We start from the raw sequence: 25483 nt of genomic DNA, 5'->3' as shown, positions 1-25483 counted from the left end.
CTCGCGGTCTCCCGGCCAAGGCCGCGCGACCCCGCCCCACTCCGCTCGCCGTAGACCACGCACCGCCCCTTTTCACCCTCGCCGCTGCCCGTGCGCGTGCGCAGGGGCCGCCCTACCGGCTCGCCCCTGTCTTTTGCTTTCTTTTTCCTGCCTCTGGTCTCGCTCTCACGCTCGGGACCACAATGCTCCGCGCCACTTGTCATTTAGAGGCGCCCGAAGGTGGGGGTCGGCTGGGAAGGAAAAGGTCGGAGCGGTGCATGCCGGGTGTAGGATTGGCTGGGCGAAGGGTTGGGCAGAAGAACGAAGGGGCTGGCCCCGGGTCGCTTGCGGAGGGAAGGCAGGCGGGCGGCTGCGTGGTGCGACCTGGGCGTGGACTTTAAAGCCGGACGGGTTCTTGGGCCGGGAGGCTGGCGGCGCTTTAGTAAGAGAAAAGCTGTCCCCTGTCGCACGCGCACGGCTCAGCCCCCATTTTCCTTCAGTTTTAATGCGCGCAGTCTCGTTGGCTTTCTTTGGAGTTGTCCGCGAGGAAAGCCTGTGTCTGCTGGCGGCTCTAGGAAGGAAGAACGCGTCTGGAGGAGTGCAGGAGAAACAGCACTCCACGTTTGTGGTGGATTTGAATGCTTCCCCGGCCCCCAACGTAGTCTTGTTTGGATTCCGCAGCCACTTAGGCTGTGAGTCTTATTTTTGAGATTTCTGGCCAAAGGTTATCACGTTAGAAAGGGGAGGTGAATTTTTTTTTTTTAATTTTTATTTATTTATTTATTTTAAAAAAGATTTTTATTTATTTGACAGACAGAGATCACAAGCAGGCAGAGAGGCAGGCACAGAGAGAGGAGGAAGCCGGCTCACCGCTGAGCAGAGAGCCCGAGGCGGGGCTCGATCCCAGGACCCTGGGATCATGACCTGAGCCGAAGGCAGAGGCTTTAACCTACTGAGCCACCCAGGCGTCCCAGGGAGGTGAATTTTTAAAACCAAATTTTGAGTCCATATGGTTACTGTGTTTTTGGTTTTTTTTTTTTTTTTTTTTTTTTTTTTTTTTTTTTAAGATTTTTATTTATTTGACAGAGATCACAAGCAGGCACAGAGGCAGGCCGAGCGAGAGGAAGGGAAGCAGGCTCCCTGTCAAGCAGAGATTCGGATGCCGGGCTAGATCCCAGGACTCTGGAATCTTGACTTGCGCCGAAGGCAGAGGCTTTAACCCACTGAGCCACCCAGCCCCTGGTTACTGTGTTTTTACACAAAGCTATTATTTATTTACTTATTTTTAAAAGATTTTATTTATTTGGCAGACGGACACAGCTGGAGAGGGAACACAAGCTGGGAGGGGGAGTGGGAGGGGGAGAAGCAGGCTTCCCAGGAGCAGGGAGCCCAATGCGGGGCTCGATCCGGGATCATGACCTGAGCCACCCAGGCACCCCCAAGCTATGATTTAAAACAAGGTTAGGGAGGAACAGATAAACAAGAGGACCTGAATTTACTTTGTTTTGTTGCAGTTAAAAGTGTAAGACCGCACGTATGATTAACCCCTTCTGTCCTTGTAAGAGAATACCGCAGAACTTTGTTCTCGGAGTAGATAGGTCTCCGACTCTGAGCCAGTGCCTACTGTGTGTGAATAAAATCTGCCTTTTAAAATTTTAACTATTTGCCAAAGACATAATACAGGCAGACATATTTTTCTTTCTTTTTTAAGATTTTATTTATTTGATAGGGATGCAGTGAGAGAGGGAACGCAGGCAGGGGGAGTGGGAGGAGGAACAAGCTTCCCGGGAGCAGGGAACCCCATGCAGGGCCCAATCCCAGAACCCAGGGATCAGGACCTGAGCCGAAGGCAGACACTTAAAAACTGCGCCACCCAGGCGCCCCCAGGCAGACATATTTCTAAAAGGTAACTGATAATGTTTTTAAGTGAGTTTTACTGGTTAATAATCCAGGCATTTGTCCTTGTTTTTGGGCTCCTATGCCCAGTGTACTGCTGTATCTTTGCTTTGCCTTCCCTTTTCACATATTCGATATAGACCTATTGATTTGGTTGCAATAGGCAGTTTGGAATAGCTGTGTGCATAACTTTATTTCCTATTTCCCTTGCTTGCTTCCCATTTGTCCCTGCTTAGAGAAGTAATAGGATAGAATTATTTAAAGCAGCATTTATAAGGTGCTTACCCTAACAGTCATTTATGATAAAAACTCTATAAACAAATTAGAAATAGAAGAGAACTTAGCTTGATAAAGAAAATTTATAAAAACCCTCCAGTTAGTATCATACTTAATGGTGAGAAATTAGAAGATTTCCTGCTAACAAGAATATCCCCTTTCACCACATCTTTTGACATTGTGCTGGAACCCTGGAATCCTACCTAGCTAATACAGTAAGAAAAGTGAATGAAAAATAAACAGATTGGGGAGGGCAAAAAATGAATTTGTTCAGGGGTGACATAATTGTTTTTGTAGAAAATCTCAAAGTATTAAAAATGTGGAGGCATACCTGGGTAGCTCAGTCTGTTAAGTCTCCAACTCCTGATATTGGCTCAGGTTTGATCTTGGAGTGGTTTGAGCCCCACATTGAGCTCCAGGCTGGACATGGAGAGTACTTAAAATGTAGAACAGGTGATTATGGCAAGATCTTAAGATACAAGGTTAATCACAGGAATCATTTGCTTTCCTATATACCAGCAATGTATAATTGAAACTCAAAATTTATAGCATAGTGTCATTTACAAAAAGTCATACTTAGGAATGAATCTAAAACATGTACAGGATCTACGTGTAGAAAACTACAAAACTCTAAGGCAGTCGGAACAGATATAAATGGAAGAATATTGTGGGTTTATGGGTTGGAAGACATTATCATTTGGGTCATTTCTTCCCAACTTGATCTATAGATTCAATGCAATCCCAAAGTTTTAGCAAGTTACTTTGTAGGTATCACCAGATTGATTCTAAAGCTTATGTGGAAAGGCAAAAGGCCTCCAAATAGCCAACACAATCCAAAGAAGTTGGACTAACACTACCTGACTGCAAAGCTACAGTAATAAAGAGAGCATATATTGACAAAAGAATGGACAGATCAATGGGACAGAATAGAGAGCCCAGAAATAGACCCACAAAAATGATCAAGTGATTTTTGACAAAGAAGCAAAGGCGATTTAGTGGAGAAAGGAAAGTCTTTTCAACAAGTGATGTTAGAAGGACTGGATATCCATATGTAAAAAAAAAAAAAAAAAAAAAAAATTTTAGATACAGACCTTGCACTGTTCACAAAAATTAACTCTAAATGGATCATGTCCCTAAATGTAAAGTAAATGTACATGTCCCTAAATGTACATGTAATATGGAACAGGAGAAAATCTAGGTGACCTTTTCTTTGGCAATTATTTTTACACACAACACCAAAAGAATGATCCATGAAAGAAAAGATTAAGTTGATTTCATTAGAATTAAGGAACTTTGCTCTATGAAAGACTGCTGTGAAGAGAGTGAAAGTATGGGGAGAAAATCTTTGCAAAACACATATCTGATAAAGGACTTGTATCCAAAATATAAAAGAAATTTTAGAATTCAACAGGAAGAAAATATCCCAATTTTATTTTTTTTATTTTTTATTTTATTTTATTTTTTTTAATATTTTATTTATTTATTTGACAGAGAGAGATCACAGATAGGTAGAGAGGCTGGCAGAGAGAGAGAGAGAGAGAAGCAGGCTCCCCGCTGAGCAGAGAGCCTGATGTGGGACTCGATCCCAGGACCCCGAGACCATGACCTGAGCCGAAGGCAGCGGCTTAACCCACTGAGCCACCCAGGCGCCCCAACCAATTTTTAAAAAATTGAAGCAAAATTGACATACAATCTTGTATTAGTTTCAGGTGGGAACATGTACATTCACAATTCTGTGAATTACTCAGTGCTGACCACAATAAGTGTAGTTATCATTTGTTACCATACAAGATTATTACAGTGTTATTCACTATATTCCCTATGCTGTAGTTTTCATCTCAGTGACTTATTTTATAACTCAAAAATCCTCTTTATATATTTCACTCATCCCTCCTACCAAACTCCTACCAAACTCACTTCTGGCAACCAAGCTTGTCCTCTGTATTTAAGAGTCTGTTTTATTAATTTTGTTTTTAGATTGCACATATAAGTGAAATCATACTGTATTTGTTTTTCTCAGTGTATTTCACTTGGCATAATGCCCTTTATATTATCTCTTTTGTCACAAATGGCAAGCTCTCACTCTTTTTTTATGGCCAAGTATATTTGTGTGTTTATGTGCACACACATGCATGCATGGATGCACATGCATGTATGCAATAGCTTCTTTATCCATTTTTCTATCAATGGACACTTATCTTGGCTATTGTAAATAGTGTTGCAGTTGACACAGGGGTGCATATATCTTTTCAACTTAGTGTTTTCCTTTTCTTTGGGTAAATACCCAGTAGTGGAGTTACTGGATAATGTGTTTTTATTTTTAACTTTTTGAGAAATCACCATACCATTTTCTATAGTGGCTATAGCAGTTTCTATTCCCACCAATACTGCATGAGGGTTCCTTTTTCTCCATATCCTCACCAACACTTGATATTTTTGGTGTTTTTGATTTTAGCTGTTCTGACAAGTGTGAGGTGACATCTCATTGTGGTTTTGATTTGCATTTCGCTGATGATGAGTGATGTTGAGCATCTTTTCATGTCTGTTCGCCATCTGTATGTCTTCTTTGGAAAAAATGTCTATTCAGGTCCTCTGCCCATTTTTAATTGAAAGATTATTATTGTTATTGGTGTTGACTTGTATAAGTTCTTTATATATTTTGGATATTAATCACTTATTGGATATATTGTTTGCACATATCTTCTCTCATTCAGTAGGTTGCCATTTTGTTTTGTTGATGATTTCCTTCACCATGCAAAAGCTTTTTATTTTGGCGTAGTCCCAATAATTTATTTTTGCTTTGTTTCTTCTGCCTGAGAAGACATATCTAGAAAGATGTTGCTAAGGTCAATGTCCAAGAAAGTAATGCTTATATTTTCTCCTAGTAGTTTTATGGTTTCGGATCTTTAATCCATTTTTTAAAGATTTTATTTATTTATTTGAGAGAGAGACAGTGAGAGAGAGAGCATGAGCAAGGAGAAGGTCAGAGGGAGAAGCAGACTCCCCATGGAGCTGGGAGCCCGATGCGAGACTCGATCCCGGGACTCTAGGATCATGACCTGAGCTGAAGGCAGTCGTCCAACCAATTGAGCCACCCAGGCGTCCCAAGATCTTTAATCCATTTTGAATTTACTTTTGTGTATGGTGTAAGCCAGTGATGCACTTTCAGTCTTTGGCATGTAGCTGTTCAGTTTCTCCAGCATCATTTAGTGAAGAGACTGTCTTTTTGTCATTGTATATTCTTGCCTCCTTTATTATATTTTAATTGACCATGTAAGCATGGGTTTATTTCTGGGCTCTGTATTCTCTTTCATTGATCCATGTGTCTTTTTTTTTTTTTATATTGTTCTCATTATTACAGCTTTATAGTATATCTTGAAATCTGGGATCATGATACCTCCAGCTTTGTTCTTTTCTTAAGCTTGCTTTGATTATTCGAGGTGTTTTGTTGTTATATACAAATTGTAGTTTTATTTGGTCTAGTTCCGTGAAAAATACAGTTGGTATTTTTGTTACTGTATCCAAGCTTGGCTGCCCATTCCTAAAAGGCCATTACTGAAGAGAAAATTTTGATTGCAAAGGAATTTGAGCTTTATTCAGAAGGCCAGCAACCTGAGAAGAAAGCAGACCCTTGTCCAAAAGCTAATGCCAAGGTTTCTGCCTGGCCCAGAGGTTTTTAAAGTGATTTAGAGTGGTTGATCAGCAAAGGGAATGTAGGGGCCTGCAGTATTTTTTGATTATGTGAAGACTTGATGATGCCAGCTATAAAAGTTATCTCAGTGTTTGGGGACTGTATGATGGGGTCTGGTTCTTGTTTCATGATATGTAGGAGTACTCTGTTCCTTCTGCAGAAGAGGGCCAGGTTTACAGATACACAAAGGGAGGTCAGTAAAATCATTTTGCTAAAAAAATTTTAGGCTAATCAGAAAGCTGAGCTGGCTTCAAACAGAATTTCTGGCTTCTGTAGCCTGGTAGAGTTCTGGTCCTCCACTCCTCAAGGCCAATGGTCTGCATATCTCAAAGAAAATAAATTAGTTCTGTCACAAATCAAGAGTCTTAGGTCAGCAAGTAAGGAGTGTGTCAACTTGAAACAAATTAGCCCTTAGGATAGGCTGAAGTGCTGTTACAGTTTGATGAGGATTGCATTACATCTGTAGATTGCTTTGGGTACTATGGACATTTTAATAATGTTGATTCTTCTAGTCCATCAGCATGGACTATATTTCCATTTGTGTGGTCTTTCACTTCTTAGTAAAGTTTATTCCTAAGTATTTTATTCTTTCTGGTGCAATTATAAATGGAATTATCTTAATTTCTCTTTCTGCTACTTCATTATTAATGTGTAGAATGCAACAGATTTCTATATGTTAATTTTGTATCCTGCAACTTTACTGAATTCATTTATCAGTTCCAACAGTTTTTTGGTAGAGTCTTTTTTTTTTTTTTTTTAAGATTTGTTTATTTAGGGGCGCCTGGGTAGCTCAGTGGGTTAAAGCCTCTGCCTTCGGCTCAGGTCATGATCCCAGAGTCCTGGGATCGAGCCCCGCATCGGGCTCTCTGCTCAGCAGGGAGCCTGCCCCCCCCCACCCCCCCCCCCCCCGTCTCTCTCTCTGCTTGCCTGTCTGCCTACTTGTGATTTCTCTCTCTTTGTCAAATAAATAAAATCTTTAAAGAAAAAAAGATTTGTTTATTTATTTACTTAAGACAGAGGGTGGGGGCAGAGGGAGAGGAAGAAGCAGGAAGCCTACTCTCCGCTGAGCTTGGAGTCAGACTAGCAGCTCAGTCTCACCACCCTGAGATCATGACCTAAGCCAAAATCAGGATCAACTGAGCCACCCAGGCATCCTTTGGTGGACTCTTCAGGATTTTCTATATATAATATCAACAAATAGTAACAGTTTTACTTCTTCCTTACCAATTTGCATGCCCTTTACTTTTTGTTGCCTGAGCTGTGGCTAGGACTTTCACTACTGTGTTGAATAGAAGTGGTGGACGTCCTTGTCTTGTTCCTGATCTTAGAGGAAAACCTTTCAGTTTTTCACCATTGAGTATGTTAGCTGTGGGTTTTTCTTATATGGCTCTTACTATGTTGTGGTATGTTCCTTCTAAAACCACTTTGTTGGGAGGAAAACATCCCAATTTTAAACTGGGTAAAAGATCTGAACCCACACCTCACAAGGATTATATGCAGATGGAAATAAAGCATATTAAAAGATATTCAACATTTTATGTCATGAGGGTGTTCTTAGTTGTAGTTTATCACTGCAGAAGAGTGGAAGGGATCCTTGAATTGAGGCTTGGATGATTTGGTACTTCGCTGCAACAAAACACTGTTCAGGTATTAAAAAGAAGAAGGCATCAAAATGCTGAAAGAGAGAAAACTGCCAACCGAGAATACCTGGCAGTTTCCTTCAGAATTGAGGGAAATACAGAGTTTTCCAGATAAAGAAAAGCTAAAGGAGTTCACTACCACTAGACTGGCCTTACAAGGAATGTTAAAGGGACTTCTTTAAGCTAAAAATAAAAGGGCACTAATTAGTAACAGGAAAACATAGGAAAATGTAAATCTCACTGGTAAAGGTAAATATGTACTAACAAAATAATCTAATGTTGCAGAGGTGTTGATTTAATCACTTATAAAGCTTGTGTAAAGGTTAAAAGACAAAAGCAGTATTAACAGTAACTATAATAATTTGTTAATGGATACATCAGATAAAAAGATATAAATTGGGACATCAAAGATGTAAAATTTGTGAACTAGATTTAAAATTGTAGAGCTTTAGGGGCACCTGGGTGGCTCAGTGGGTTAAAGCCTCTGCCTTCGGCTCAGGTCATGATCCCAGGGTCCTGGGATCGAGCCCCGCATCAGGCTCTCTGCTCAGCAGAGAGCCTGCTTCCTCCTCTCTCTCTGCCTGCCTCTCCACCTACTTGTGATCTCTGTCTGTCAAATAAATAAATAAAATCTTAAAAAAAAATTGTAGAGCTTTAGAATGCATCCAAACTAAAGTTACCAAATTAAGATAGACTCTTATAAAAAGAAGGCAGCTTATATATGGAATGACCACCAAGGTATTAAGTAGAAACAAAAAAGCAAGATGTCACTGGGTAAAGTGAACAAAAGAATCTGCTCAAGTAAGTGCTTCTATAATCATCCATGATCTTTGCAAGAATATCCAAAAGAATAGGTAAAAATGGTTTCTTCTGGGATAGGTTGAATTTGATCTTTTTTTTTTTTTTTTAAAGATTTATTTATTTATTTGACAGAGATAGAGATCACAAGTAGGCAGAGGCAGGCAGAGAGAGGGAAGCAGGCTCCACGCTGAACAGAGAGCCCGAGGTGGGGCTCGATTCCAGCATCCTGGGATCATGACCTGAGCTGAAGGTAGAGGCTTTAACCCACTGAGCCACCCAGGCGCCCCTGAATTTGATCTTTTTGAACTATTCTAACATAATCATGTATTGATTTTTCAAAAAAACCTAAAAATTTTAGGTACTTAATAAAAGTGAGCAGTGTTTTATATTTAAAATATTTAATTTTATTCAATTTGATTGGAAAAAAGCCTTAGAATCTTCTCTTAAGCAAATACAAAGTGCGTATTTATTTTCATTAAGTTAATCTTAATTACCTGGGATATAAGTTGATGTTTTTTGGTTGGATAATAAAAATTGAGTCAGATCTGATTTCTTTCTTAGGGGAGGTCAAAATGATGGGGAAGGGTACCATATAAGGAAGAGAAATGCTTGGATGGCTGTGAATCAATGTCCTCTGGAATCTGATGGTGGTGGGATTTTTTTTTTTCATGGATATATTTTGGGAAAGTTTGTATATTAGATGACGAAAGAGAGAAAAGGCTGAAAGAGTGATTTTCCCGGGAGAATTTTGAGATTTGGGATGTGAGCAGTATTGTTTTAGAGCCAGAAGGATCTTTTCAAAATTTAACTCCAGCATGTCTTCCCCTACTTAGACATCATTGCTTTTTGACAGATAAAACTCTTTAGCTGAACTGTGACCCCACATGATTTTGCCACTTACCACATTTACCAAAAACGTCTTGCTTTCTCACCACCAGTCTCAGTGGTCTTATTTCTTGCTGTCTTTTCTCTCCTGCCATAAGATTTTTATTTATGCTGTTCCCTCTGTCTCAAATATTCTTCCCGCTCTCCTCTTCACCTCTTTCCCTTTCCCTCTCACCTCTTGCTTCCAGTCACAGCTCAAACAACATTTCATCTGAAAAGTCTCTTCCCAGTTATGATTAATTAAATTTTATTTTTACATAAAAATTAAAACTTATATAATAATTAAAGTTTCTTTTTATAAACTTTCTACCTCCTATGTGCCTCTCCTTTCTAGCTCTTGTTATGGTAGCAATTTTATATTTGTTGCTTAACTGATACCTGTCTCCCTCACTAGATTATAGGCACAATTGAGGACAAGAACCTTGTTTATTTTTACATTATCCCAGCTCCTATAATGATTCTTGGCACTAAATAGGCCCTCAATAAATACTGCATAGCACCCTCTAGGTCCATCCATGTTGTCATGAGTGGCAACATTTCATTCTTTTTAATGGCTGAGTAATGTTCTATTTCATGGTGTGTGCACACCTGCATTTGTGTGTGTAATATACATAACATTTACTGTTATATATGTTATGCATATACACGCAATGGAATATTATATGTTACACATGTAATTAAATATATAGTATGTAACATATATATGTATGTACACATCCCACATCTTTTAATTTTTAATTTTTTTAATAAACATATACTATATTTTTATCCCCCGGGGTACAGGTCTGTGAATCGCCAGGTTTACACACTTCACAGCACTCACCAAAGCATATACCCTCCCCAATGTCCATAACCCCACCCCCCTTCCCCCAACCCCCCTCCCCCCAGCAACCCTCAGTTTGTTTTGTGAGATTAAGAGTCACTTATGGTTTTTAAGGGGGTAGGAGAGCACATCCCACATCTTTATCCATTTATTTACCAGTGGACACTTGGGTTACTTCCATATCTTGGTCATTGTAAATAATGGTGCAGTGAATGCAGAGGTGCATAATCTTTATTTATTTATTTATTTATTTATTTAATTTATTTATTTTCAGTGTAACAGTATTCATTGTTTTTGCACCATACCCAGTGCTCCATGCAATCCGTGCCCTCTTCAATACCCACCACTTGGATCCCCCAACCTCCCACCCCCCACCCCTTCAAAACCCTCAGATTGTTTTTCAGAGTCCATAGTCTCTCATGGCTCACTTCCCCTTCCAATTTCCCTCAACTCCCTTCTCTTCTCCATCTCCCCTTGTCCTCTATGCTATTTGTTATGCTCCACAAATAAGTGAAAACATATAATTCACTGTCTCTGCTTGACTTATTTCACTCAGCATAATCTCTTCCAGTCCTGTCCATGTTGCCACAAAAGTTGGGTATTCATCCTTTCTGATGGAGGCATAATACTCCATAAGTATGTGGACTACCCATTCGTCCGTTTAAGGGCATCTTGGTTCTTTCCACAGTTTGGCGAACGTGGCCATTGCTGCTATAAACATTGGGGTACAGATGGCCCTTCTTTTCCCTACATCTGTATCTTTGGGGTAAATACCCAGTAGTGCAATTGCAGGGTCATAGGGAAGCTCTATTTTTAATTTCTTGAGGAATCTCCACACTGTTTTCCAAAGTGGCTGCACCAACTTGCATTCCCACCAACAGTGTAAGAGGGTTCCCCTTTTTCCACATCCTCTCCAACACATGTTGTTTCCTGTCTTGCTAATTTGGGCCATTCTAACTGGTGTAAGGTGGTATCTCAATATGGTTTTAATTTGAATCTCCCTGATGGCTAGTGATGATGAACATTTTTTCATGTGTCTGTTAGCCATTTATATGTCTTCATTGGAGAAGTGGCTGTTCATATCTTCTGCCCATTTTTTTTATATGATTGTTTTGTGTGTGTTGAGTTTCAGGAGTTCTTTATAGATCTTGGATATCAACCTTTTGTCTGTACTGTCATTTTCAAATATCTTCTCCCATTCTGTGGGTTGCCTCTTTGTTTTGTTGACTGTTTCCTTTGCTGTGCAGAAGCTTTTGATCTTGATGAAGTCCCAAAAGTTCATCTTCGCTTTTGTTTTCTTTGCCTTTGGAGTCATATCTTGAAAGAAGCTGCTGTAGCTGATATCGAAGAGGTTAATACCTATATTCTCCTTTAGGATTCTGATGGATTCCTGTCTCACGTCTTTTATCCATTTTGAGTTTATCTTTGTGTACGGTGTAAGAGAATGGTTGAGTTTCATTCTTCTGCATATAGCTGTCCAGTTTTCCCAGCACAGAGGTGCATAATCTTTTTGAATTAGTGTTTCCATTTTCTTCGGTAAATATGCAAAGGTGGGATTACTGGACCATATGGTATTTTTATTCTTAGTATTTTAAGGAACTTCCATACTGTTTTCCAGAGTGCCTGCACCAATTTACATTCCCACCAACAGTGCATGAGGGTTCCCTTTCCTCTACACTCTCACCAACACCTGTTATTTTTTGTCTTTTTTACTTCAGCCATTCTGACTGGTGTGATATTTCATTTTGGTTTTGGTTTTCATTTGTCTGGTAATTAGTAATGTTGAACATGTGTGTCATTGGCCACCTGTGTGTCTTTTTTTTTTTTTTTAAATGTCTATTCAGGTCTTCTTCCTACATGCATGCACACAAACACACACATTATTTATTTATTTGAGACAGAGAGAGTGAGCAAATTGGCAGAGGAGCAGAGGGAGAGGGAGAAGCAGACTCCATGATGAGGTCAGAGCCAGTCACGTGGCTCAATCTCAGGACCGTCAGATCATGACCTGAGCCTAAACCAAGGGTCTGCCACTTAACTGACTGAACTACCCAAATGTGCCTGTATCAGATTGAATTTATGTGTGTATGTGTGACATAATTTCCTTTTCTTATAGATAAATCTTTTATCCAATTGCTGTTGGAGTTTTTCCTATGTTCGATGTGGGAAATGGCTCTAATCTTGTAGCATTATTTTTAATGGCAAATATTGGAAATTATATATAATGTCCAAATATAGGAGATTGATGGACAAAGTGTGATACACACATACATACAGATACCTGAGAATCAACCTTGATTTCTTTCCTTTCTTTCTTCCCTCTTCCTCACATTTACCAAGTGCTGTTGGTTCTATCTACAACCACATCCCATTTTATTAGTTTGCCCAAGTCACCATTTCTTGCTTTGTCTCCCTGCTACCTTTCTTACCCCCTTAAATAATTGTCACAGTTGCTAATTTTTTTTCTTTTTTTAACACATAAGTCAGATCATTTCACAGACCTATTTCTATAACTCCAATGGCTTCCTGGGAAACTAAATATAAAATCTGAACTCTTCCCTATGACCTAGTTATCTAGCTATCTTTTCAGCTTCACTTCCTACCTCTTTCCTCCTTGCTCACAAAACTGCCATAAGCTCTTTCCTGCCTCAGAGGTTTTTCACTTTGCCTGGAAATCTCTTTCTCATGGCTCTTGGCGTTCTACCATTTAAGTCTTAAAGCCCTGTCTAAAGAGGGCCCACAATTTAATGTTTTCTCCCCCATCCTTCCTCTAGTCACCCTATACAGTTCCCTGTTTTAATTTCTTTATAGTGTTTGTTAGCATAAGAAAAAAATTTCCTTCCTTCATTCCCTCCTGCTTTCCTTCCTTCCTTCTCTGTCTCCATTCCTCCTTTTACTGTTCTCTCTCCTTTGTTGACTTGTGCATCTTATTCTCCAGATTTTAAGTGTCATCAGAGAAGGACTTTTGTGCTTCTTGTTTACTTTCGTATCCCTACTTCTCCAGCCCTGACAGATCATATAAACAGTCTGTGTGTATGAATATCCTTGTTTGTATCTATTTAATGTATCTTTATTTGTCTGTGATATTGAGTAAGGGTTACTGTTCATAATAAAACAGTGATTAAGCACTACATTAAAAGTATTCAAATGTAGGATATATGAAAAAGAACAGACATTTCCCCCCAAAGAATGGGGAAGGAAAAAGGAAAAACATATGCTTCATGTTGCCATTTTGCTCAACTTTTGTTTTTCTTTTGAAGCAGATTGTAGTAGTAAGCAGAATGGTGGGTGGGTAATGTCCTAGAAAGCAACAGGAGGAGCAGGAAAGAGAGAGAATACTGAACTAAATAAAGCGAAAATAATGGGATAGGTGTAGTTTAGCAAGTTAGATCACCTAAAATTCTTGCCAATACTCAACCCTTGGTTTTCTGGACTAATAAGATGGAAAAGAACTATGAATGAGTTTAAAGCAAGAGGATCACTTTGAAAAATTGTATTTGGTTTTAGAATTCAGCCAGAGGTATATGATCCACAGATGTTCATTACCCCTCCCAGGACCAACTTCATTTTCAGCAGCCTGGGTAGGACAACCATAAATGAACTCAGTAGAACATAGCTACCCTGGTATTTCCTTGCGCAATCTCTGTAACTAGCTTTATACATTTTGCTCAGTATTTTAAACTAAAAGAGCTTCTGGTAAAAGTAAATTACAGACTGGAACTTTTCTCCAGAATAAGTAAGTTCTCATTCAGTCTGAAAGCCCTGTTCTTTTTTTTTTTTTTTTTTTTTAAGATTTTATTTATTTATTTGACAGAGAGAGATGACAAGCAGGCAGAGAGGCAGGCAGAGAGAGAGAGAGGAGGAAGCAGGCTCCCTGCTGAGCAGAGAGCCTGATGCGGGACTCGATCCCAGGACCCTGAGATCACGACCCGAGCCGAAGGCAGCGGCTTAACCCACTGAGCCACCCAGGCGCCCCTGAAAGCCCTGGTCTTAATAGTTTGGCCTCTTTGTCTATTTCCCACCTCCCACTTAGGCTTGTCCATCCTTAGAGACTCAGCCCAAATTCTGTGAAGATCTGTTCAAGTTTGAATCCAGATGAATTTTTCTTACCGAAACTTCTGCGCCTCCCATTGTATTGCTTAGTTATTATTCCATGAACATGTGTCTTGCCTCTTTAATTGGAATATAAGCTCTCTAGAGGTTATGTAACATGTATATCACTTATTTTTTTGGATTATAAAGCATTCCTGGCCCAGTTGTGGGCTAATGGAATAAAAATGGATAAAAAATGGTTTTTGGGGGCCCTCCCTATATATTTACATATACCTGCTCAAAGTAGAGAACCCACTTCAGCCCTCCAGAATGAGTCTGGTCTTTCTACATATAAATCATTAATGACCTTTACTTTTTAATTTCTGACATGAATTTAAAAAGTTCTGGGAATATCATTTTTGATTTGCACATGAAATAATGTGCTGTTTTTCAGAATGAAAACATTCTGAGAGTCATTTTTGTTATGAATAATTTAGAACATTTGTGGATATTCTATTTCTGGGTAAAATAGCACAAAATAAGATTTTAGTAATGCATGTGTGATATATAGTTAAAAACAAAAAATATCTTCTTGAATGTTTGCCTTTGTAGTAAATTCAGTCACTCAAATTGTTTTCTCTCAAGGCCCAAAAATGCTAGGGCATTGCCAGCTTTGAGTTTATCCTGCAAAAGAAAAGAGAGGTTTTAAAGTATTACTTAATGGTTATTTCAAAATACTTTACTGAATGTCTTTAAAAGATGAATTTTTAAAAGATGAATTTCCCAATGTGAGAGAAAAATATTAGTAGGTTAAACAATGAACATTCTTTTTTTAAAAAGATTTTTATTTATTTATTTGACAGAGATCACAAGTAGGCAGAGAGGCAGGCAGAGAGGGAGAGGGGGAAGCAGGATCCCTACTTAGTAGAGAGCCTGATGTGGGGCTCAATCCCAGGACCTTGGGATCATGACCTGAGCTGAAGGCACAGTGTTTAATCCACTGAGCCATCCAGGCACCTCTAAACAAGAAATCTCTTGATCCCTGTTCTGCCTCACTATTTAAAATCTAAGTTTGTGACTTGGTCATGGGAAGAAAGGACAATTAGAAGGGGGAAAGCCCCCTTAGGGAAAAATGCCCTTCTTTAGAAACCTCTGTAGGACTCTCTAATGGGTTTCAAGGACTATTTAGAGACAAATACAGTTGACCCTTGAACAACACAGGTTTGAACTGTGCAGGTCCACTTACATGTGGATATTTTCTTTCTTTCTTTCTTTCTTTTTTTTTTTTTTTAAAGATTTTATTTATTTATTTGACAGAGATCACAAGTAGATGGAAAGGCAAGTAGAGAGAGAGAGAGGGAAGCAGGCTCCCTGCCGAGCAGAGAGCCCGATGCGGGACTCGATCCCAGGACCCTGAGATCATGACCTGAGCCGAAGGCAGCGGCTTAACCCACTGAGCCACCCAGGCGCCCCACATGTGATATTTTCAATAAATATATTGGAAAATTCTTCAGAGATTCATGACAATTTGAAAAAAACTCACAAACTGTGTAGCCTAGAATTACTGAAAAAATTGTAGAAGGTTAGGTATTGAAAGAATACAGTATATGATACAAGTAAGATACAAAATATGTGTTAATTATTTATGTTATCAGTAAGGCTTTTTGGTTGGTCAGTGGCAAGCTATTAGTAGTTAAGTATTTGGGGAGCCAAAAGTTATATGTGGATTTTGATAAAAGGGTCAACACTACTAACTCTGTGTTGTTCAAGGTCAACTTAATAGAGAAAAGGTACAGGTTAGGTCTGTGGGACAGGTGAGCTAGAAATAGTGCCCAGAAGTCATCTAGACATCCTCCAGTTTTTAGACATAGGTGTTGTCCCTTCACATGGCCTGAACAAAAGGTATTTTAGTTTGGCACAAGAGAAGTGGTAGATGAAGCACCTCAGAATATGCAAATATGTAAATTTGTAGATTTCAGATGAAAAAAGGCCTGCCAAATTTTTCTTCAGTTTCTTTCCAGTTATAGATTAGGTCAGCCCTACAGAAAGAACTCCTGTGAGCTGGGGCACCTGGGTGGCTCAGTTGGTTAAGCCTGTGCCTTCACCTCAGGTCATGATCCTGGAGTCCCCAGATGGAGCTGCGTATTGAGCCCCCCTGCTGGGGGGGGGTTTCTGCAGCTCCCTCTGCCTGTCCCCTGCTCATGTGCACATGCTTCCTCCCCACCAAAGAAATAAATAAAATCTTAAAAAAAAATACTGTGAGTTAAGGAGATCACTTCTAGATATATGTCCAGCTTGCAAAGGGCCCCATGTAGGTGAGAGTAGAAGCAAACATGCATAGGGTATCTGTGGATATTAATGCTTCTCTATATATTTTGATCACTTCAGGGTTCTTACACAGTCTTGGACAGTGAGGGATTTGAGGCAGGGACCTCTTACTCAGGGTTCTTCCCTGATCCACATTTGTGCCATCCCCATCTTAAAGGGAAGATTTAGAAGAGAAAACTGTTTACTTTTAAAAATAGGTTGGTACCAACTATCATTTGAAGAAGGTACATTATTGCATGTCGGATTTGGTGTTGGGTCCATGTGCTATAATCTAACAGGTAATATTGCCTTTGGCAAATCACCCAGCACCTAAATCTTCCTCTGCATTTACATGGTGGAATGCATCTTCCTGTCTACCTCCCAGTGCTGATGTGGTCATCAAATGGGTGACCACAAATTATGTGGCTCAAAATTCAAAGGTTGTAGATGCTTCCTTTCACTACTGCCATCCAACCAGTACTTTTTCTTCCCAGAGTTACCAGTTTCTTGTCTTCTTTCCCAGAGATATTTTATGCATATATAAGCAAATACTTATATTTAGGTATATGGACTTTTTTTCACAAGTGGACAGTGTATTAAACACAAATGGAAGTACATTGTATTCGTTGTTTTGTACCTTGCTTTTTAAACTTAAGATACTTTCAGAATTGATTTTGAATTTTTTATGGATATATACATTCCATTATATGGATATATTATTTATTTAACTGTTATCCTGTAGATTGTTTCAGTATTTTATTATAAATAATTTTATAGTAACCTTATATAGAATATCATGAATTTGTGAGCATAATGTTTTCATTTTTTATAATTTGACCTTAAAAGTCATAAGCACATAAAATAAAGAACTAGAGGCACAAAATAATAATAATTATCTGGTAAAGGTCAAATCAGGAGACTTAAGGTAATTTGGTTTCAGTTTAATTTTGGTTAAGGGAACTTGGATTCTAGTTTAGAAGGAAGCCAGGAATTATGCAAAAGGATTATGACTGAGACTTTAAAAAAAAAAAAAAAAGGTTATTTATTTGAAAGATAGAGGGAGCATGAGCAGGGAGAGGGGAAGTGGAGAGGGAGAGGGAGAAACATACTCCTTGCTGAGTGGGGGGCCCGTGAGCAGAGCTCAATCTTAGGACCTCTGAGTCACTGAGCAGAAGGCAGACGTTTAACTGACTGAGCCACCCAGGCGCCCTATGACTGAGACTTTTATAAGATTCATTAAGAGTTTATATGTCCCTGTGTCTTCATCTTGGGCCACCCTTGACTTCAGTTGTGATTTTCAGTGAATTCCTGAGGAAGAACTTGTTTTATTGTGGGGTACGGGTGGGATGGGAGGGAGTGACAAAGGAGAGGGGATCTGAGGACATGGATTCTGATTTTATTTTATTTTATTTATTTATTTAAAGATTTTATTTATTTATCAGAGTGGGGGGGGGGAGAGCGAGCACAGGCAGACAGAATGGCAGGCAGAGGCAGAGGGAAAAGCAGGCTCCCCACTGAGCAAGGAGCCCGATGTGGGACTCGATCCCAGGACGCTGGGATTATGACATGAGCCAAAGGCAGCTGCTCAACCAACTGAGCCACCCAGGCGTCCCTGGATTCTGATTTTAAACTCATGTTGGTTCATAAGCTGAAGGGGAAGAATAGGCAGTGGCAGCATTATAGTACATTTTAGTATCATTTACCCACACTAAAAATCAAATGCCAAAATTTAAAAATCGTTACTTGAGAGTTCTGGTTCTTTGAGTATTTGTTAATCAAGACTTTAATCTCAATATCTAAATAACCAGAATCATTACAATTTTTGAAATTGGTAGATTTGTTACAGAAATGTTAAAGAAAAACTTAGACATCTTTCTTGTTTATCTAACATACAGGCATAAATACTATGATATGCTTCTCTACAGTTTCTGTTTTTGGCTCTATGAATTTAGTTGTACTAGAACTTTCAGCTTTTAAAAAATAATTTAAAAAATTTAATTCCAGTGTAGTTAACATAAAGTTAGTTTCAGGTACAATGTAGTGATTCAGTTGTTCCACTCAGTGCTCTCAAGATAAATATACTCTTAATCCCCACCACCTATTTCACCCATCCCTCCAACCATCTTCCCTCTGGGAACCATCTATTCTCTATAGTTAAGAGTCTTTTTCTTGGTTCATCTTATGTTTTCTCTTTTGTTTGTTTTGTTTCTTAAATTTCTCATTTGCGTGAAATCATACGGTATTTGTCTTTCTCTGACCAGCTTATTTCACTTAGCTTTATACTCTGTAGCTGCAGCTGTGTCACTGGAAATGGCAAGATTTCATTCTTTTTTATGGCTGAGTAATATTCCATTGTATATATACACCACATCTTCCTTTGCCCTTTAATATTTCCACTATTTCTAGTAGCAATTCTAGGAATATTAAGCATAATGTTTCCCTTGTTCTTTGTTGTCATATTTGAAAGTACTCTAAGACCAAAGAATTGAGTGGAAAAACTCAGGAAGAAAACCATGAAGCAAAAGACATATACCTTTGTTTCTGCATCAAATTCTTCTATGGACTCTATCAATTTCCCAGGTTCCAGCTCCCCTAGTGGAAAGGGGTAATCAGTTCCCAAAATGACTTTATCCTGAAAAAATTTTTTTTAACTGTAACTTGATGAAGGATCAAAGAACCTTCCCTAAATATAATTATATTTACTTATTACAAGCACTCCTATGATAAGATAACAAATCCTTTCAGTTAAGAGAAACAAACTGATCTAAAATGTTTGATTTAATGGATTCAAAGCATATTTTGACATTTTCTCCAGCAGGTGTCGCTATTGGGTTTCTTAAAGTTGCGAATCCACCTGCCCCCTTCCTTCCTCTTTTGAGTAACTGAAATATGTAAGAAGTAAGCATCTATTTAATAAAACATGCTGATATCTGCAGATGAAATTAAGGATTCTATATTTCTTAGAATGACACACTGCAATTGATCCCATAATTTTTTTTCGGTTTTATTTATTTATTTGATGGGGGGAGGAGAGAGGACTCATGAGCCTTGGGGAGGGGCAGAGGGAGAGGGAGAAGCAGACTCCCTGCTGAGCAGAGAGCCCAGTGTGGCTCTACACTCAATGTGGGGCACAAACTGAGACCAAGAGTTGCACACTCCATGGACTGAGCCGACCAGGTACCCCTGATCACGTAATTTTTGAAAACATGCTGCAGTTGAAAAGGGGGGAAAAAAAAAAAACAACTGGATGAAAAGTAAAGACAAACAAAAAACAATCCCCAAAGAATTCTAATCTCTACAAACTGAATAGTTGTCTTTTTTTTTAATGTTGTCACTTTGAATCTCCGTTTGACACTTTGTACAACAAAGCAGTACAGGCTTGTCCATCAACAAATATATAAAGCAGTATGTCAGTCAGTATGTTAGAATCTAATTATCCTGGTCAACCAAACAGAAATGGTCCCTGTCCTCAGAGAACTCATAATGTAATAAGTAAGAGAGATATTAAATCAGTAATGGCAATCTATCAAAATAAAATAAAAACATTTTTTAAAAGATATTTATTTGACAGAGAGAGAGAGAGAGATCACAAGTAGGCAGAGAGGCAGGCAGAGGGAGAGGGGGAAGCAGGCTCCCTGCTGAGCAGAGAGCCCATGCGGGGCTCCATCCCAAGACTATGAGATCATGACCTGAGCTAAAGGCAGATGCTTAACCCACTGAGACAGCCAGGTGCCCCAATAAAAACATTTTCAACCAGAAATTTTACTTCTAGAAAAATGTTCCACTAATACACATGTAATAGAAATATACACAAGGAAATTAATTGCAACATTATTTGTACCAGCAAAAGACTAGCAAACTAAATATAGTATATCTAAACAAGAGGAATGAGGAATACTTACATATGTATTGGAATAATCACTAAGTTATATTGTAAAGAGGAATAATGTTGAGGTTTTATAGTAAAGAGAAAAAGTCTACGACAGTGTATCTGCTATGATTGTATTTCTGTTTTTAACAAGGGACCTATAGACAAAGAAATATACTTTTGTATGTATACAGTCTATTTCAGGAATGGTACTCATGAAACAAATAACATTAGTTGCCTCTGAAAAGAAGATTAGGATTTGGAGATGGAGGAGATCCCTGCCTCCCTTTAAGAAATGTAATTCATGGGGCGCCTGGATGGCTCAGTTGTTTGGGTGTCTGCCTTTGGATCAGTTGGTGATCCCAGGGTCCTGGGATTGAGCCCCACATCGGGGTCCCTGCTCAGCAGGTAGAGTCTCCTTCTCCCTCTCTTTCTGCCCCTCCCCTGCTCTCTCTTTCTCTGTCAAATAAATAAATAAAATCTTAAAAAAATAACTCATGTAACTTAAAATTTAGCCTTTTGAATGTATAATTCAGTGCATTTTAGTGTATTTATGAATTTGTGTAATAATTCCCACCATCTTATTCCAGAACATTTTTATCACACCAAAGTTGATCCCATACCCATTAGCAGGCACTCCCCATTCCCTCCTTCCTCCCTTCCTAGTGTAAACCATTTTATCCTCTGTGTCTATGGAATTGCCAATATTCCAATGTATAGATGTACCATATTTTGCTTATCCCTTAGCAGGTGATGGACACGTGGGTTGTTTCTACTTTTTGACTTTTATGATAATGTTGCTCTGAACATCTTTTAAAATTAACATATAGTATATTATTAGTTTCAGAGGTAGACTTCAGTGATTCATCAGTTGTATATAACACCTAGTGTTATATATATATAAAATATATATATCATATATATATATAAAATATATATATCATATATATATATCATTACATCACGTGCGCTCCTTAATGTCTGTCACGCACTTACCCCATTCCCCCACCCACCTCTCCTCCAGCAACCCTCAGTTTGTTTCCTATAGGTAAGAGTCTCTTACAGTTTGTTTCCCTCTCTGATTTTGGGTTATTTTATTTTTCCCTCTCTTCCTTATAATCCTCTTTTATTTCTTAAATCTCACATGTGAGTGAAATTATGATGATTGTTTTTCTCTGGTTGACTTATTTCACTTAGCATAATACCCTCTAGTACTCTGAACATTTTTATACAAGTTTTTACCATGAGCATGTTTTCACTTCTCTTGGATATATACACTTAGGAGTGGAATTGTTGAGTCATATGGTAAGTCCATTCCCACCAGAAATGCATAAGGGTTCCAGTTTCTCCAAACCCTCATCAGTTCTTGTTATTATTCATCTTTTTGATTAAAGCCATCATAGTAGGTATAAAGGAGTATTTCTCTGCGGTTTTCTAGTGACTAAATACGTTGAACATCTTTTCATGCATTCATTGGCCATTTTTGTCTTTGGAGAAATACCTATTCTGATCCTTTGTGTCTATTCAAGCCCATGTATTTACTTTTTTTTTTTTTTTTAAGATTTTATTTATTTGTTTGACACAGAGAGACAGTGAGAGAGGGAATACAAGCAGGGGGGAGCTGGAGAGGGAGAAGCAGGCTGAGCAAGGTGTCTGACTCCTAGCTTGATCCCAGGATGCTGGGATCATAACCTCAGCTGAAGGCAGATGCTTAACTGCTGAGCCACCCAGGCGGCCAAAACCCCTGTATTTTCTTTTTATAGTTAGATTGTAAGAATTTTAAAATATTTTCTGAATATTAGAGATTTATCAGACATAAATTTATAAATATTTTCTTCTGTGTGGGTTGTCTTTTCACTTTACTAGACATATATTTGAAGTACAAAGCTTTCATTTTGATGAAGTCTAGTTTATCTGATTTTTTCCTTTAGTTGCTTATATTTTTGGCATCATATTTAAGAAATTATTTCCTAAACCAAGGTCACAAAGATTTACAACTATATTTTCTTTGAAGCGTTTGTAGTTTTAGCTCTTCCATTTAGGTCTTTGTTCTATTGGAGTTTATTTTATTTTATTAAAGATTTTTATTTATTTATTTGAGAGAGAGACAAAGAGAGCACAAGTAGGGGGAACAGCAGAGTCAGAGGCACAAGCAGACTCTCTGCTGAGCAGGGAGCCTGATGCGGGACTTGATCCCAGGGCCCTGATATGATGACCTGAGCTGAAGTCAGATGTCTGACTGACAAAGCCACCCAGAGGCCCCTATTGGAGTTTATTCATTTTATTCATTCATTTATTTATTTATTTATTTATTATTTTTAAAAAAGATTTTATTTATTTATTTGTCAGAGAGAGAGAGAGGGAGAACACGAGCAGGCAGAGTGGCAGGCAGAGGCAGAGAGAAGCAGGCTCCCTGCTGAGGAAGGAGCCGGATGCGGGACTCGATCCCAGGATCCTGGGATCATGACCTGAGCCGAAGGTAGCGGCTCAACCGACTGAGCCACCCAGGCATCCCTGGAGTTTATTTTTATGTAGTGTGTACATAAGGGGCACAATTTAAATTTTTTGCATGTGGATATCCAGTTGTGTCAAAAGACTATTCTTCCCTCATTTAATTGTATTGGCACTTGTCTTCAAAATGTCTCTTATGCTAGTACTACACAGTTTTGACTGTGGTAGCTGCATAGAATGTTTTAAAATTGGAAGTGTGAATCCTTCAAATTTGTCCCTCTTTTTCATATTGTTTTGGTTATTCTGGGTCCATTGGCTTGTCAATTCTTGCCACCCGCCCCCCTCCCCCCGCCCCCGGCCCCAAAGGCACCTGTTTTTTTTTTTTTTTTTTTTTTTTGATAGGGATTACATTGAATCTTTTAGGTCAAATCAGCACTTCCATACATCACCTAGTGCTCCTAACAGGTGCACTCCTTAATGAACATGGGATGTCTTTTCATTTATTTAGGTCTTCTGTAGTTTTCTTCAACAATGTTTTATAGTTTAGTGTCCAAGTCTGGCATTTCTTCAGTTGGATTTATTCCTAAGTATTTTATTCTTTTTGATACTATTATAAATGGAATTTCCCCCTCAATTTCATGTATGGATTATTCATTGCTAGTTTATTGAAATACAATTATTTTTTTAAAAGATTTATTTATTTATTTGAGAGAGATAGGGAAAGGGGCAGAGGGAGAGGGAGAGAGAAACTCAAGTAGACTCTGTGCTGAGTGCGGAGCCCATTGTAGGGCCCGATCCCACAACTCTGAGATCAGATTTGAGCCAAAACCATGAGTTGAAAGCTTTAACTGTGCCACTCATACACCCCTGAAATACAATTAATTTTTATATACTTGTCTGTTACCTACAACCTTGCTGAATCTGTTTATTAGCCGTAATAATTTATTTGTGGATTCTTTAGGATTTTCTATATATAAGTTCATGTCATCTGAAATAATTTTGCATCTTCCTTTCTAATCTGGATGCCTTTCATTTATTTTTCTTCCTTAATTGTCCTGGCTAGAATCTCCAGCACAATATTGAATGGAAGTGGTGAGAACAGAACCTTTCAGTTCACCATTAAGTTTGTTAATGTTAGTTGGGGATTTTTCACAGATGCGCTGTATCAGATTGAGGAAGCTCTCCTACTAGTTGCTGAGTGTTTTTTATTATGAAGTACTTTGTTGAGTACTTTTCCTGCACCTATTGAGATGACTGTGTTGTTTTTGTCCTTTATTAATATGGTATATTATATTAATTTTTGTGTGTGTGTTGAAAAACTTGCATTCCTGGGATAAACCTCAGTAGGTCATGGTATATACTTCTTTTTACACGTTGCTGGATTGAGTTTAATAAATATCACTGGGGGAGAGCCCCTGGGTGGCTCATTCGGTCAAGTGTCTGCCTTTTGCTCAGGTCATGATCTTGGGGTTCTGGGATCGAGCCGTAAGTTGGGCTCCCTGCTCAGTGGTGAGCCTGCTTCTCCTTCTTCTGCTTCTCTACCTCATGCTCTCTCTCCCAAATAAATAAATAAGTGAAACCTTAAAGAAAATAAAATTACCAATTTAACCTCTTTACTTGTTAGAGGTCTATTCAGATATTCTTTTTCCCTTGAATCAGTTTCTGTCATCTTCCTAGGAATTTCATTTCATTTAGCTTATCTAATTTGTTAGTGTACAATTGCTCATTGTTTCTTCTTATAATTCTTTTTATTTCTTTAAGATCTATAGTAATGTCCTCCTCTTTCAATTCCAATTTTAGTAATTTGAATCTTCTCTCTTTCTTGATCAGTTTAGCTAAAGGTTTGCTATGTGAGCTTATCTCAACCAAATTTTGGTTTTGTGATTTTCTCTATTTTTCTATTCTCTATTTTTTTCATATCTGCTCTGATATTTATGATTTCCTTCCACATGCTCACTTTGGGTTTAGTTTGCTTTCCTTTTTTTAGTTTCTTAAGGTGCAAGCCTAGGCTATTGAGTTGAGATTTTTCTTCCTGTTCACTATAGGCATTTTGCAGCTATAAATTCCCCACTAAGTACTGCTTTAATAGCAGCACTTCATGAATTTTGGAATATTATGTTTTATATTGTATTTGTCTTAAATATTTTCTAATTTTCCTTGTGATTTCTTTTCTTTCTAGTGTCCTTTTATTTCAGCCTACAGGTATGCTCTTTAGCATTTCTTGTATAGCATGTCTACTAATGATGAATTCTCTTTGTTTTTGTTTATTTTGAAACGTTTTCATCTCTCTTCATTCTTGGAGGATACTTTTGCTGGATCTAGAGTTCCTGATTTACAGTTTTTTTTCTTTCAGTGCTCTAAATATGTTTTCCACTGCCTTCATGGCTTCTGATGAGAGCTAAGGATAGAGCCATAGAGAACATCAACATTGCAGGTGGAATGGTTGCAGAAATGGAGCGTAGAGGGAAGTCCCCACAAAAGAGGTAGAGAGAATGATTGAGGTGGAAGGAAAGCCAGAAAAAAGTGGTATTAAAAAAAAATGCAGGGGTGCCTGGATGACTCAGTCATTAAGCATCTGCCTTCAACTCAGGTCATGATCCCAGGGCCTGGAATTAAGCCCTATGTCAGGCTCCCTGCTCTGCAAAGAGCCTGCTTCTCCCTCTCCCACTCCCCATGTTTGTGTTCCCTTTCTCGCCGTCTCTCTTTCTGTCAAATAAATAAATAAAAATATTTCAAAAAAAGAAAAATGCAAAGAGAGATATTTAAAGTTTTTACTAAGTAATGCTTTAGAGAGCATAAAAAAGGTAAGCACTGAAGTTTGTCTATTGGTTATG

General features: G+C 38.5%; 1 protein-coding gene across 1 annotated transcript in view; it reads right to left on the bottom strand.

Annotated features, from left to right (window-relative positions):
• Positions 1-12333: 12333 nt before the first annotated feature.
• ACMSD (aminocarboxymuconate semialdehyde decarboxylase) overlaps positions 12334-25483 on the bottom strand; it is a 109060-nt gene continuing 95910 nt past the window's right edge. Inside the window, exons 9-10 of the mRNA XM_059166714.1 lie at positions 18864-18962; positions 12334-14707 (exon numbers count right to left, since the gene is read on the bottom strand). Of these exons, the coding sequence (XP_059022697.1) occupies positions 14645-14707; positions 18864-18962 (162 nt within the window). The 3' untranslated portion in view covers positions 12334-14644. The remainder of the gene's footprint in view (positions 14708-18863; positions 18963-25483) is intronic.

This window comes from Mustela lutreola, chromosome 3 (genome assembly GCF_030435805.1).
Source record: "Mustela lutreola isolate mMusLut2 chromosome 3, mMusLut2.pri, whole genome shotgun sequence".
In the NCBI taxonomy this organism is placed as follows: domain Eukaryota; kingdom Metazoa; phylum Chordata; class Mammalia; order Carnivora; family Mustelidae; genus Mustela; species Mustela lutreola.
This window is presented reverse-complemented; position numbering and strand designations above follow the sequence as displayed.